Here is a 14,049-nt window from a genome sequence, read left to right on the forward strand (position 1 = left end):
AAATGAGGCATTTTGCAAGGTCAGCACGGTGTGTTGTCTATTATATGAGCATTACCAGTACACTCCTATCCGACAGGTGGCAGTCGTAAACCCCCCAAACAAGCCGGAAAAATAACGGATGTGACGTAGTTTACCGGGGATTGCGACCTTGTGCATTGTAGCGCTTAAAATAATTAAAAGTGTATTTAATATATTATTACGGCGACACCAAACCGAGATGTTGTAATTGTTTTCGTGCCTCTATTAAAATTGACATGATTTCTCTCATCAAGGCAGCTGTTGGGAGCGTGGCCGCCGTTTGCGCCCATGGTCACCATCACGGTAACTTATAAGTTCATCAATTGTATTAACATTGGCTCCAGTTTCATGTTGGTTAATCAGCAATGTTGTTAATTACGTTTGGGATTTTTTTTCGCTCGTATTTAACCATGACTGATCTAAAAGCCCCAAGAGAAATCGAGAACATGATACTATTTGGCTCAATCTATCTTGTCATTGATTCTATAACCTAAATCAATGAGAATCGACACACGTAAATAAAAACACTGATTTGTTTTTGGACGATTTATGTTTTGACGGGTTCATTTAAAAGATTAGTCATAAGAGGAGATTTGGCTGCATTGGATCAAATTATTATTATTCTTTGCCAATGTTTGTTTTTAGGGGTTCTGCACAGCCACTTAAAAGTCCTCACAGCTGGACTAAACACATTTGAAATCCCTCCTGACTACAGTGGTAACTATTCCTTTTTTGAATAGATTCTCGTATACTGGATCTGATTATAAGACTGCAATGTGACAATGCCGTATTTTTTTCTATTTCTCGAAAGATGTGCTGCTGCCAGAGAAACCCAAACTGAAGTTTCTGAACAAGGTGCCCAATTTTAAAAAACCTAAGAAGGAGATGAAGAAACTACGGGATATTCAAGGGCCGGCTAGGGCAGCAAATACCTTCACGTCTGGACAGTACGCAATTGTGGTAAGTCCATATATTGTACACTGGCTTCAATTCCATTTATTACTTTTATATCAGCACGGGACATTTAACTCCATTCGATTTCTGATCCTAAGGCAATGGATGGGGGCTACCTCCATTGGGGGCACTTGGAGATGATACGTCTAACTGTCAACCGAAAGATGGATTCCCGTAACACGTTTGCCCGCTGGCGCATCAATGCCCCGTACAAGCCAATCACACGCAAAGGGCTCGGTCAGCGCATGGGTGGTGGCAAAGGAGCCATCGACCACTACGTGACGCCTATTCGCTTCGGTCGTCTCATTGTGGAAGTGGGAGGAAAGGTGGAACTGGGAGAAGTTGAGCATTTCCTGACTGAAATAGCGAAGAAACTTCCTTTCCGTGCTAAGGTACAGCAAACAAAGCACTCATCACCGCTTAATCATTTCAATTAAAGGATGTAGTCAGAGCTCTAAGCAACTCCCCCTGAAAAGGTAGGTAAACTAGATAAATGTTAATAACTACACAATTGTGCCTCCTGCAGGTGATGAGTAGAGAGAGCTTGGAAGTTTTCCATAAGACTCAAGCTGACATGGAGGTGAACAACCAGAACCCATGGACCTTCAAGAGGATCGTGGAGGGAAACATGCTTGGTATCCGGAAGGTCCTCAGCCCGTTTGACCTAAAGAATCATGGACGTTTTACAGGAAAATTTTACAATCCAGGGAGGGTGTGAAAGACATCGACGACCGAGTTTGACAGTGACATTGCCCGATCAACTTTAGTGGAATTTGGAAAAACCTTGGATTTAAAAGGTCTTTGGCTTTTTGGATTGCACGGGACTCAATTTTTGTTATTCATGTTTTTTTTTTGTTTTTTTTTTATCATTTAAAAAAAGTAAGTAAAAGTGTGATGGATATTTACTTCACACACAAACATGTTAACACATGAAATTCCTTGTTGTTGGTCAAATTCAATTTGAATAAACAGTTACCTTTGCATTAAACTGTACAGTACTTGTAACAGTATGTTTGAGCAAAGGGCTCTAGTACAGAAGAATGCCATATAAACACAACTGAGAATAACATGTAATAGCTTATTTTTTTTGTTCTTTGCCAATTTTCAATAATTTTACATGCTTTCACAATGAAAAAAAATCACAGGAATAGGTTGAGAACTGACCCTTTTACAATAATCTTTCAGCTATGTATGGTCATTGATGGAAATGTTGCCCCCGCCAATATGGCCGCCACATGGGCATGCGTGTATGTTGTTGACTATCCTCGTCAATGTTTCAAATTGTGTAATGGTACATTATCTGAAAAATAAGGGTAAGCAGCACGGAAGATGAATTTTGTGCGTGTTTTTAATAAACTAATAACTACCATGCAGCTTTATTTTATCATTTTCCGTCATGAAGAAGCGTGAAATTTAAACCAGCTCGTGCGTTTTCATTTTCCCCCAACGAAGACTTACAGGTAATAATCGAACCCTGGCCCTAAGAAAACAAACTCAAAAAACGTTTTGATTTCAAATTTAAGACATAATACAAAGATAGATACATGTTTTATATGCATTGTTTGGATAAAGCATTGATAACTAAAACAAATTGTACCTAGGAGGACAAAATCTGGGGTTGCTTTATAAGGCGTGGGTGTTTTCAGATCACATAAAACAGGCGCGGAAATGGTGTCCCTTAAATAAGCGGCGATGTGCATTTTTTTTTTTTTTAATCTAAAGAGTTATTCAGAATTATAACTGATACAAATGAAACCTAATCGTGGTTCTAATCGGGAAGCCTCAAAAGCTCCACGTCCAAAATCCAAGTCAAAAAAGAAGGTTCTTCCAGCAAGCGATCATCCGGTAAACAACAGTGGCCCTCCTGTTTAATCAGTTTAGTTTTTCAAATAACACGTTTTCTCTAATTTTCCCTAATATTTCCCCACAGGCTGACGACAACAATGGCAAGAGGAAACGCCAGAAAAGCAAAGGTCAGAAATCCATGCTTGCTTTATTGATTACTGTACAGTATGGAGGAGGTATGCTCGCTGCTAAATACCAGAGATGTGAATTTGCTTCTAATGTTATTGTTTAAAATTGTCCGAAAATAATAATTTCAAATGGTTTGATAACACAACGTTTATTTGTTTTGCATCTCTCGGCACGGCTTCTGAAATTGCACGTAAAGGATCGAAGAATCTCACGCAGATCAAGAGATCCTCTGTCATTGCAGTGGAGAATATGCTTAACCTTGCAATGTTGTAAGTTTTGGGTTTGCGTTTAACTAGTTATAATGTTACACAAGGTTCCCTACAAGTGTTTTAACTGTAAACTGTGCTTATTGAATAAAGTGCCACAGCCAGATCATGTTGAAATGTTTTACTAAAAGCAAGCAGGTGGATGTGAAAACATACGCACTAAAACACAGAAAATGTATATTTTTAGAATATATTTTTTATTATCTTTGGTTGTGTCAGACAAAAAGGGTTTTTCATGGATGGCTCTCCATCACATTATAGTTTTCAGGATGATATATCTGCATTGGATTGATCACCACTTCTAGATCATTTGATTGATAAACAAAACAAAAAACGTAGGCGGTATTTTACAATAACAACAATACCATCACAAACCTGTCTCCAATTGTGAAAATGTGTGCGATTATTTTTCCTATGTATGGATTTTTTTGGAAGATAAGTGGCCTGGAAAATGAATAGAAACGTTTTGGACACCCCAAATAAGAAAATTATTTTTATTTTCTCAGGAGTACTCTCAGTTTGAGACGGAAAGAGAAGGGGAGCCAGGAACATCTAAATACTTTAAAAAATAGGTGAGCTACAACTTGGAAACAGTCATGGTAAGGTCAAGTCTTGTATAAATTTCTTCTATAGGTTCCTAAATTGTTGTGCTGAGCTTCAAGTTCCTGTGCAGAAATCTGAAGGGTTTAGTAGGGATTCATCGCAGCGCCACCGGGAGGAGAGCAAAAAGTATGCAGCTGTAAAGCAAACTCTCGATTCCCTGGAGGTGAGAGTTTTCTGTCCAAGCGGTTTACTGCGAATACCATGACACTTCCGAGAAATTAATCAGTTTCACAATTTCTTGTACATCTTGATTGACAGCATAGTGGATGTTTGAAGAGAAACTCTCGTTTGTGTGCAAATCCACACACTCTAAGAGCATGGAGCAGTTTTGTTCTATAAGGGATCAACTGTATTTTCAGGAAGACTTGAAGGCTGTTGTCAGTGCGCTGGAGAATACAGAAGAGCAAGTGTCCTCTCTGCAGCAGGCGTGCAGTTCTCTGCAAGGACAGCTGGAAGAGGAAGAGGAGAAAGCTAAAGAGGTGCCAGAATTAAATATGCATAATCCCAATTCAGGAGTAAACACTTAAATCATCATTCAATATTTTAAAGTGTTTCATGCATATGATCGGTCAAAATGGGAATGTGCCCTGGTTGTAGTGTGTTATTTGTGTAGTTTTTTTTTTGTTTGATCGAACTAATATTTGCAAGTTAAATCATTCTGGAAAGGTTTGGTTTTAAAAATTGGTCACAATGTGGCATCACAGCGTACCTTATTATGCAAGTACCTTCTCTGAGATGATACTATCAAACATTTGATACAGTGAGTCCAGGAAATGTTTTGTTAATTTTTTTAACAAGCGCATTTATGATTAATGCTTTACTAAAAATGGAAAGGATTTCTTTTTACTTTACTAAAAACCATAACAACAGCGCAAAACATTTACCTAAATATTCACAGCTGTTCTCAAGGCACAGATCTGCAAAATGGTGCAAATCAAACATAGGAAATGCAGATAAAGTATCGATGCAAAGATTGGCATGTTCTGTCTTCCTGTCAGATACTACAGAGAAGCAAGCAAACAGTTCTTGGTCTCCCTTCTTACCCGCCACGGAAGGATGAACCAACCTTAGAGGTGAAATGAATGATGCACAATTTTGTAATATTGCTCATGTGTTTCACAAGTACCTCTTGCATAATCCGTTTTCATTGTTAAAGGGCTCATTTTTTTAACATGTGGTTAAAATGGCTGAGTTGCATTTCCGATCTGGAGGAACTGCAAGTTAGTCCTAAATAGCGCTGGTGTAGTAATATGCTAAGATTGAGTAAATTACCAACTCTGTCATCTAAAAAAAAAGCCACATTTGGAAACTTTTTCTTGAGTTCCTTCATATTTTTCTTTTCCCACAGACTCGCTTGATCAAACAGATCCCAGAGGAAGAGCGTGACGGGATGTGTCTCAAACTGGGAGCAATGTTGCAAAAGTCACAAGCAGTAAAAAAAAGAAAAAAGCCAAATGTCTTACGCAAGTCTAAACATGTAGATTAGCTGTTCAACTATTAATCATTCCTTGCCAGTGAGTGATATTTTGCTGTTTGGAATGCAACTTGTATTTTTCAAAGCAATTCATAGAGATGAATTAATTTGTTGTTGGGTTTTGAAGGGGTGTTTTGGAATATCTACAGTAATTGAGTACTCTGAGACATTTTGTTTGAAATTATTGTAGAAAAGATCGTCCATTTGTAAAGAAAATAAAAAACACAGAATATGTATATGCCTTTATACTTCACACTTTTTCCACGTTACATTATTTTCTGTACATTTTCTTATACACCACCTACATTTACACAAAATATACGCCTGATATTTCACCTTTTTTTGCATTTCATTATTTTCTGTACACTTATACACTGACTCCTCTTCAAGGAAAATGTTCATAGACTTTGTATTGAATTTTGTCTTCTTGCTTTAATCCAACTAGAGGACCATTGTCGTAAATTAAATTAGTCTCAAAGCTGTTCTGATTTTTTTTGGACATCTGGACTTTCAAAATCTTCTGCACCAGACCTGAATTTGTGCACTGGGGCAGAATTTAATTGCAATAGCAATGTTGAACGTTAGAGGAGATCACGACGATTTGGCAGGAATCTGTGGCTTTCAATCAAGATTTAACTATTTAAAGCTGTGTTACAATACTTATCTACTTCGTTCAGTATCTCTTACAACAGGAACATGCTCTTTGTAATTTACAGTAAGGAGGAGCAAAAGACACCCATCTTATCATGTTTCCCCCTAAACATAATGCCGAACATGTTGTTTTTCAAACAGTAGTGCATTTATCCAAATATCAAGATGTGGCAACTGCGACCTTACAACGCAAATTAAATCAAGCCAGATGCAGTCAGATGGCCTCGCGGTGAATTGTTTCTAATTTTCGAGGCAAATCGCTTGAGCTACGTTGACTTTGTAGCTCAGGTTATAGCGGGTTTTTTTTGAGCGATTTCTTTCGAAGGGACTCTGTGGAATCATCATTGAAGAGTCGATCGATGGTAGAGGTGACTGAAGCTCGGACAGCGCGGCCAAGGCCTCGGGCGGCGAATACATAGAGGACGGGGTTAAGGGCGCTCTTGATGTACACGAGGTACAGCGAGACGTAGCTTCCATAATAGGCCTTGTAATATAACGCAGCCATCTCAGGTTGTCCTTCTGCCAGAGCCCGCAGGAATCGGCACACAAAGTAGGGTACCCAGCAAACGAGAAAGAGCAGCATGGTGAAAAAAAGCACGTGATACATCCTGGTCATTTTGCGTGAAGCCGAAGGTGAGGAAGTGGTGGGACTAATTGGTGCCGACTGCTGAATCGTAAGCAAAATTGCCAAATTGCTTCCCAAAAACACCAGCAGAGGCAATATAAAGCCCGCCACGCTCTCGGTGACAAAAAGCCCCATGTTAAAGTTCCCGCTTTCCAGGCATTGGTAGGTGCTGTTTATTTCCTTCAAAACTGAACTGTGCAGGTAGGGGGCAGACAGGATGGTGGCCAGGAGCCAGGATAAGCCACAGGCCAAAGGGACTGCCCAAGCGGGGCGCCGCAGTCGAGCCCACACGGGCCGCAGCAAACACAGGCATCTTTCCAGGGCCACGGCGCAGACCAGGAAGGCCGAGACGTACAACCCTAAGCCTCGTAGGAACACGACAAGGCGGCAAAGGGCAAAACCAAACGGCCAGCTGTTGTTGTGGGCTAGGTATCCCAACATGAGGGGGGTCCGAAGTATCAACACCAGGTCTGCCAGTGCCAGGTTAAGGACGTAGATTCGAAAACTGCTCGCCGATCGTGTCTCCTCCCGGCTGCCTCGGCGAATCAAATGGCGTCGTCTCTTTCCAAGTGCCCAGACCACTAGCATGTTGAGTGGTACGCCCACCTTATAGAAGAAACGGGAAATCATTTTTTTCAGAAAAAAAGCAGCTTGAAAAGATGTCCACCTAGTTGTCTCCAAACATTTGCAAAATAATAAGGAGTCAGTATATTGGGTGGTTCTGGAACCATAATTTCACCCCAAATTTCAACTACCAAGATATTTTGGAGACACGTAACCTTCTCGGGGTCACTGCAGGGGACAGTTATTCAAAAGTTAAGAGTTAAGACCTTTGACCATTCATAGAGAAAAGAAAAACAACTTTAAAATCATCAATCGATACACATTTTTAAATTATTAATAATTACTGTATTTTTTGTACTTTCTCACTCACACAATCACACAAGCACACACACACACACACAAATACAATCTGGTTACAACCCAAAGTGATACAGTAAATTTGATTTCTTTTCATAATATTTAACACACTGCATGTCATTCATGGCAGTTGACGTCCAATTTAATTTGACTGGGAGGGGCGAATGAATGTTTGTTCGTTTGTTCCTTTTTATTGTTATTATTTATTGATTAATTATTTGTCTGTTTGTTGTGGTTATTTGTGCACTTTGTGGTGAAGCTTTCAATCTCATTTTACGTGTATAATAGACGATAAAAGCATTCAATTCAATTCAATATCAACAAATTGAGCTGTCCTGCAGTCGCAGTTGGAAAAATAAATGAATTAATCACCAGGAAAATTAGCAGGGTAGCAGTAATCTGAACTCCTCGGATGGCCTCTGCCTGCCAAGGGGTGCTTGAGCTCGAAAGGTCTTCCCCCTTCCGTGTTCCATTCGTGGCAGCCATTGAGGGTGTCACTGTGCTGGAAAAGAGACAAAGTACATCATTTGATAATAAAGAAGATTATTGTTACGTAATCATGTCTGATTATGCATACTTATTCATTGCTTTTATATTACTCTCTTTAATTAACCTTATGCATAAAAGTGGCAGATGCCTTTTCTGTAAATATTTGATAAATTGACAGTAATATATATTGTTTATTCTTTGCCACGCAGAGTACTTTTCCACTATGTGTGATTTATGACCCAGTACAAAAAGCTTGGATGTACTTGCTCATTCACAAGTACAATAAAAATTCTGGTCCTGTATAATTTCCTATATTTGTTTGTATTTCTCCTGTACTTTTTTCCAAGTTGTATTTATGATTATCGTTTCTTCGAAAGACAAACTGTGGACCAAGGAAGGAAAGAGGAACTTATTGCTCTGAATCAGCAATTCAGCATTAAATTATCCTCAGTTTTTGCAAGTTTTAGGCACTTATTTTAATACATAATTAACCCACATTTTAAAGTCTGTCTGGGAGTGTTCAACCAGCCTACCATGTATGATCTTGAGGAGGACATGCAACTACTTGTTTCATGTTCTTATATTATTGTATCTCAATCATTCATTCATTCATTAATTTCCTGAAGCGCTTTATCCTCATTAGGGGTGTGGGGGGTGCTGGAGCCTATCCCAGCCGGGCCAGAGGCGGGGACACCCTGAATCGGTGGCCAGCCGATTGCAGGGCACAAGGAGACGGACAACCATGCACAGTCACACCCAAAACCTCGGGGCAATTCAGAGTGTCCAATCAGCATACTATGCATGTTTAAGGAATGTCGGCGGAAACCGAGGTATGTGGAATAAACCCACGCAGGCCCGGGGAGAACATGCAAACTCCACACAGGTGGACCGACCTGGATTTGAACCCAGGACCCCAGAGCCGTGAGGCCGACAGCTCTAACCACTCATTCGCCGGGCCGCCATATTTCAATTAAAATAGTGAAACTAAAAGATATTTAAACTTGACGACAACTTTGTCATTTATACATAAAACAATAACACTTTATATTTTACTGAGAACTGACTAGCATTTAACATGAACATATTGCAAGATTCTGTGGTTTCTTAAGCAACGTCCCAAAGATTTCCACAGACCATATATAAACTTTGAAAAACTGAAAATATAGTGTTTAAAAATGTAAAACTACATACACTCTTTGCATTTTTTGGCGGGGATTAACAATAGGTGTACGTCTCATTTTCTTGTATGCACGCGCCATAAAACCCTGTATAACTCTAATCTATAATAAATATATTGGTCAATTTGCCCATTATAGTTTAAATTAATGTAGGGGTAGGCTATTACTATTAGTACTTTGTTCGTAACATTTTTACTTTGTTTAAACTTCATGAGATTAAAATGAACTGGCTTATATGATGCACATGGTTGTTGCACTCATAAAAAGTTATGACTAAAGAGACCAAAATGTTTTATCCTATTGTACGACAGCTGCCATGGAGCCCACATCCAACATGTCCCTACTGGTACACCCAACCTTTTTTTTGTGCAGTGAGAATAGGAGAGAATACCTATTCAGTCACACCTATTCATCGGTCAATAAATTAGAACATTTTACCCTGAGATTTTGACATGCATTTATTATTGTTTGACTTGGGACAGACATCCGGTTACTAACAAAGATTGTGTTACCACTAAATAGTCAGCAATGATCCAGATTTTAATATGCAAATGAAAGATTTATTCCTTACCTGCTTCAGGGTGTGTTGGTTTAAGAGATGGAGTCGGGGATGAAGAGAGGAAAACAGTATGTTGGTGATTCAAATATACACCCTCCTCTCTCTTTCTCTATTTCCCTCTCTCTCTCATTCTCTCTCATTCTCTCTCTCTCTCTCTCTCTCTCTCTCTCTCTCTCTCTCTCTCTCTCTCTCTCTCTCTCTCTCTCTCTCTCTCTCACTCATTCTCTCTCTCTCTCTCTCTCTCTCTCTCTCTCTCTCTCTCACACACACACACACTATGTATTCAACTTTATTATGTATACATATTGTTACACTAGTATACATTTTAAGAATCAGTCCTCATTACAGTGAATGGCAGCAAGGCCTAATTTAGATGATTAAAAAAAAAAAAAAAGCTCCTATTGATTTTCCGAGGCGCTAATCCTCACAAGAGTCGCGAAGGTGAAAGAGCCTATCCCAGCCAATTGGTTACCAGCCAATCGCAGGGCACAAGGAGATGAACAACCAACCAACTATACGTATATTGATAGAAATGGATTGGGCTCATGCAGTAGTTGATACTTTCCTCTAGATGTCACCACTACTCATTTGTTTGTAGTATACATGTAGTAGTAGTTTAGTAGTATATGTGGAATGCAAAAATCCCCGAGACACCTTATCCCCTCTAATTGTAATAATTAGCATGATGCATTTTTTGACAGTTGTTTTTTTAATCCATTGCATTTAACTTATTGTATGGCATTGACAGCGATAGACGTCCAATTTATTTCAACTGACAGGACTGACTTTTCATTTCAACCAATGAGTTAAATGAAACTGTCCTTAGGTATGAGTGTCTCCTCCGCCTTTATGCCCGTAGTTGGCTAGGGTAGACTCCAGCACCCCCACGATACCTGTGAATATTAGTTGGTCATAGGAAATGTAAAACTATTCCAGTTCTGAAAGTGTATATGCTCATAAATGTTTGTATCAGTATCATTGACATTTCTTTATTTTTCCTTTAATATGTCAGTGAGTAACATGCAGTAGTTTGTTGTTTTAGGCCAAAGATTTGTTTTTGTCTAATTTTCTTAGGACAATTTGGATTTTTTTTTTTTAATAGAACACAGCTTATTTGTAACCATTTGAGGTCCTTGTGATTATTTCACTGGTGTTTTTCTCTAAATAGAGACAAATGTGGACCCACATTGCCTTTCAACTTGCTAATTTTCGATCTAAGATTTGAATCAGGAAGAGCTAGAGTGAAAGACAGTTCTGCAATGTTGTACTTGGTTGCCCATAATGCATCTATACTAGTATTGTGTTGTAATGATGTCCATTTGGGACAGCAAGATAATTGTTGAAATGGAAAGAAGAATGGATTTTTTTTCCTTTTTGGTTGCTGTGTGTGCTTCAAAGACAGCCGGTGAAATGTTTCTATCAGATCAGCTGTATGTCTTTCAAGACTTGTGCTAAAAACACTTGACGGGAAAACGATGTGATGTCATGCTGCCCACGTGGAAAGATGATGAGTGAAACTCTAACAAAGCCAACATGCCGTTAGCAAAGTTTAATAAATACACAGTGTAATCTCAATTCTAGATTCCCAAGCAGTTAAAAAAATAGTTCCAAATAGACATTATTGAGGGCAGATTGCATTAAAAGGTAAAACAGAATTACAAACTAAAATTTAAGTATTTTTTTCCAGCTTTTCAGTCCTGACAATCAATTTGATCCAAACTCCGTTAGCGTTTTGATGAAAACGATTAAAAAAAGATATGCAATAACTGCTAATGAAAGCAATATCAGAGAAAAAAAACCTCCAATTTAAAACCCAGTTGTGATACTTTGTTGCGGGGTCCCCCTTGATAGAGCTACTCTTCCCCCACCCACTCATGCCAACCATCAACAGTTGTGTCATCGCTTTTTCACATTTCTTTTCTAGATAGTGTCATTGGGAATATTTGTCTGTTGCAAGAATGAAAAGGGACATTTAGCATGAACCTGTCGAGAGTTTTCACACTGAGAGGGGACCATGCGTGGCAGATTGAACGGGGAGGCACCTTCAGGTCTGTGAATCATATCAAAATAACTTGGTTGTTGGGTGAACACATGAAAACCAAGAACTGGGGTGACCTGAGAACTCTAATGAGGATTGTGTGCTTACTCATAGTCATTTATTGGAAAATAGGGCTTTTCAAAATCCCCCATGATGGTAAACTCTAATAACAGACATTTCTGGTCCAATTCATCTCACCACCTGAATAATTAAAGGTGTCCTTTGTGGAGATCTTAGTATTATGGACAAACTTCCATCGTTTAACACTAAATATGTGGCTTGTGCTAAAGGTCGCATGCTTCCAAGTTAACACAATAATGTTAAGAATGTGTTCCACACAATCACAAAAAGTTGCGGTTGGTGGGTGTCGCTCTTTAGATGCTTGAGCAAACTTCCTTTCCCTGCCAGATAAAAATAAACAAAGGGACCAAACGTAATAGGCCCCCAGCCCCCTTCTTTCGCTTACTCTCTCATATGACGATTCTATGTCAGTTCCTTCAAACTTTGACCAGCGTTAGATGAGTATTTCTTTCACCAGCACAGTATGCCAAAAAAACAATTGTAACAAAATGTATATATATTATTTTGGTACGAAAATGTGCCCTACGATTGGCTGCCATTCGGCCAGGGCGAGGCTCCAGCACCCCTGTGAGGATAAGCAGTAGAGAAAATGAATGAATGAATGAATGAATGAATGGTACTAAAATTTTATTATTCTATCGTTGTGTGCATGCATGTATTGTATGCGCTGCCATCTAAAGGAAGAGCATTTTATTATTGTGCTGGTCAATTCTAGTCGTTGGGGCATGTGGATGACTTAAAATAGATTATTTGTTGTGAAACGAAGCTTATTTAGACTAATAATTTAAGTCAAATGGAAACATTTTCCACAGGATTCGGGAATCATGGTCATATTTTGTCAATGCAAACCAACATGTGGAGACCATGAAAGTGGTCTATTTATTGATAAAAATGTAAGTCCATAAGTTCTTTAATGACTGCACTCATAATATTTGCTCTTCATCTTGAAAGATAAGTCAAAATAAATGTCAAGAAATGAGTGTGGAATTTACATAATGTAAGATAGTGTTCAATCGTAGACTTTTGAGGGGATTTTACATGACTCACAGACAAATGTTTAAAAGACTCCCACATTCAGATGCTCAATGGGAGAGACTCTCAGAGGGCAGAGGGAAGACGCACGATGAACTAGAAACCGTTGCTCAGAGAAAGGAAGTCAGGCTACGTCGAAACAGGTCAGTGAATACCCACCTCCAGGCGTACTAAATTATCCCCACTATTCCTATTCATTCTTTGCACTAATAGTGCTGACATCCCAACTAGTTCCTTCTATTTGAAGGTTGCGATTTTAGTAGAAGACCAGCCAGTAACTTATAAGAAAATGAATTTTCTTTATGAATCAATATGGATTTAGTCAGTCATGTCATCTACAATTTATGTTGTTACAATGCACATTTGCTTCGCCTGGTTACTCGTTGACAGCCACTGACATCACCAGAATTTAAACTGGAATGGACCTCTGTCGTGGTCAATGGGAGTGAACGAGTTAAAAACGAATGGCTTTTTATATGTCTAATGAAAGGGAAAGTGTTTTAAAATGGACACCAAAACCCCTCTAAATTGCAGTGTGATTTCTCGCAGAAGTGTTACATTTGGTTAAGTCTTTTTTTTTTCTTCTTCTTCAAATAATAATAATTTATGACTATATGGAGTGAATATTTTGTACTCTTAAAGATTAAATACAGGTGACGTGATGTTTTCTTTGATTTCACTCTGGGAAAATCAAAATGAATAGCAAATCTATTTTGAAAAGTTTTGCCAGAATCTGCACAAATATAAATACTGGAGCATAACAATGAATTGTCGTGTTGACATGGACTTTTTTTTTCACCCGATGAGATTTTACCCTGTGATCTTTTTTACCATTCTAGTAACAGTCAGCTCGACATGGAGGTGATGATGACAAAGTCCTAGATTGAGGTTAATGCTAATTGTGATAGGGGTTTATTTCATTTGACACCTGTCATATTAGCATTAACTTCACTTTTGGGAGAATTCATGCAAATTCCCTGGACTTCATTCATCATGTGGGTCCCAAAACACACTCAAAAAGGTAAAAAAATGCATTAGTATTTACAATATCTTTACTTTTGACACCATTGTTATACCTCTGTTTAAGAATATGACCATTGAGCCTATATGAATATTTCATTCCAGAAGGATTACATTTAATGATTCATGTTATAATATATTTTAACTGACCTCTGGTTCGTTTCAT

At 38.6% G+C, this 14,049-nt stretch overlaps 3 protein-coding genes across 5 annotated transcripts; 2 read left to right on the forward strand and 1 right to left on the reverse strand.

Moving 5' to 3' along the window:
- Positions 1–51: 51 nt before the first annotated feature.
- Positions 52–1,965, forward strand: mrpl16 (mitochondrial ribosomal protein L16). Its single transcript, XM_077592851.1, has 5 exons — positions 52–321; positions 664–735; positions 830–978; positions 1,071–1,364; positions 1,499–1,965. Exons 1-5 carry the CDS (start codon positions 255–257, stop codon positions 1,688–1,690), a joined length of 774 nt encoding a protein of 257 aa, XP_077448977.1. The 5' UTR covers positions 52–254; the 3' UTR covers positions 1,691–1,965.
- Positions 1,966–2,447: 482 nt separating this feature from the next.
- On the forward strand, positions 2,448–5,525 carry cenpq (centromere protein Q). Of its 2 annotated transcripts, XM_077592865.1 has the most exons (8): positions 2,452–2,817; positions 2,903–2,945; positions 3,143–3,215; positions 3,719–3,784; positions 3,846–3,978; positions 4,175–4,294; positions 4,814–4,888; positions 5,164–5,525. In XM_077592865.1, the coding sequence occupies exons 1-8, from the start codon at positions 2,722–2,724 to the stop codon at positions 5,299–5,301; spliced, it is 744 nt and encodes a 247-aa protein (XP_077448991.1). In that variant the 5' UTR covers positions 2,452–2,721; the 3' UTR covers positions 5,302–5,525. The 2 variants fall into 2 exon arrangements, with proteins under 2 accessions (XP_077448999.1, XP_077448991.1); XM_077592873.1 differs by lacking the exon at positions 4,814–4,888 and having other exon boundaries at positions 2,448–2,817.
- On the reverse strand, positions 5,108–9,785 carry LOC144068363 (C3a anaphylatoxin chemotactic receptor). Of its 2 annotated transcripts, none has more exons than XM_077592831.1 (3): positions 9,725–9,785; positions 7,859–7,988; positions 5,108–7,171 (listed from the first exon to the last, which is right to left on the reverse strand). In XM_077592831.1, exons 2-3 carry the CDS (start codon positions 7,970–7,972, stop codon positions 6,230–6,232), a joined length of 1,056 nt encoding a protein of 351 aa, XP_077448957.1. In that variant the 5' UTR covers positions 7,973–7,988; positions 9,725–9,785; the 3' UTR covers positions 5,108–6,229. The 2 variants fall into 2 exon arrangements, with proteins under 2 accessions (XP_077448957.1, XP_077448965.1); XM_077592839.1 differs by having other exon boundaries at positions 7,859–7,983; positions 9,725–9,733.
- Positions 9,786–14,049: the final 4,264 nt, after the last annotated feature.

Source organism: Stigmatopora argus, chromosome 2 (genome assembly GCF_051989625.1).
Source record: "Stigmatopora argus isolate UIUO_Sarg chromosome 2, RoL_Sarg_1.0, whole genome shotgun sequence".
NCBI lineage: Eukaryota > Metazoa > Chordata > Actinopteri > Syngnathiformes > Syngnathidae > Stigmatopora > Stigmatopora argus.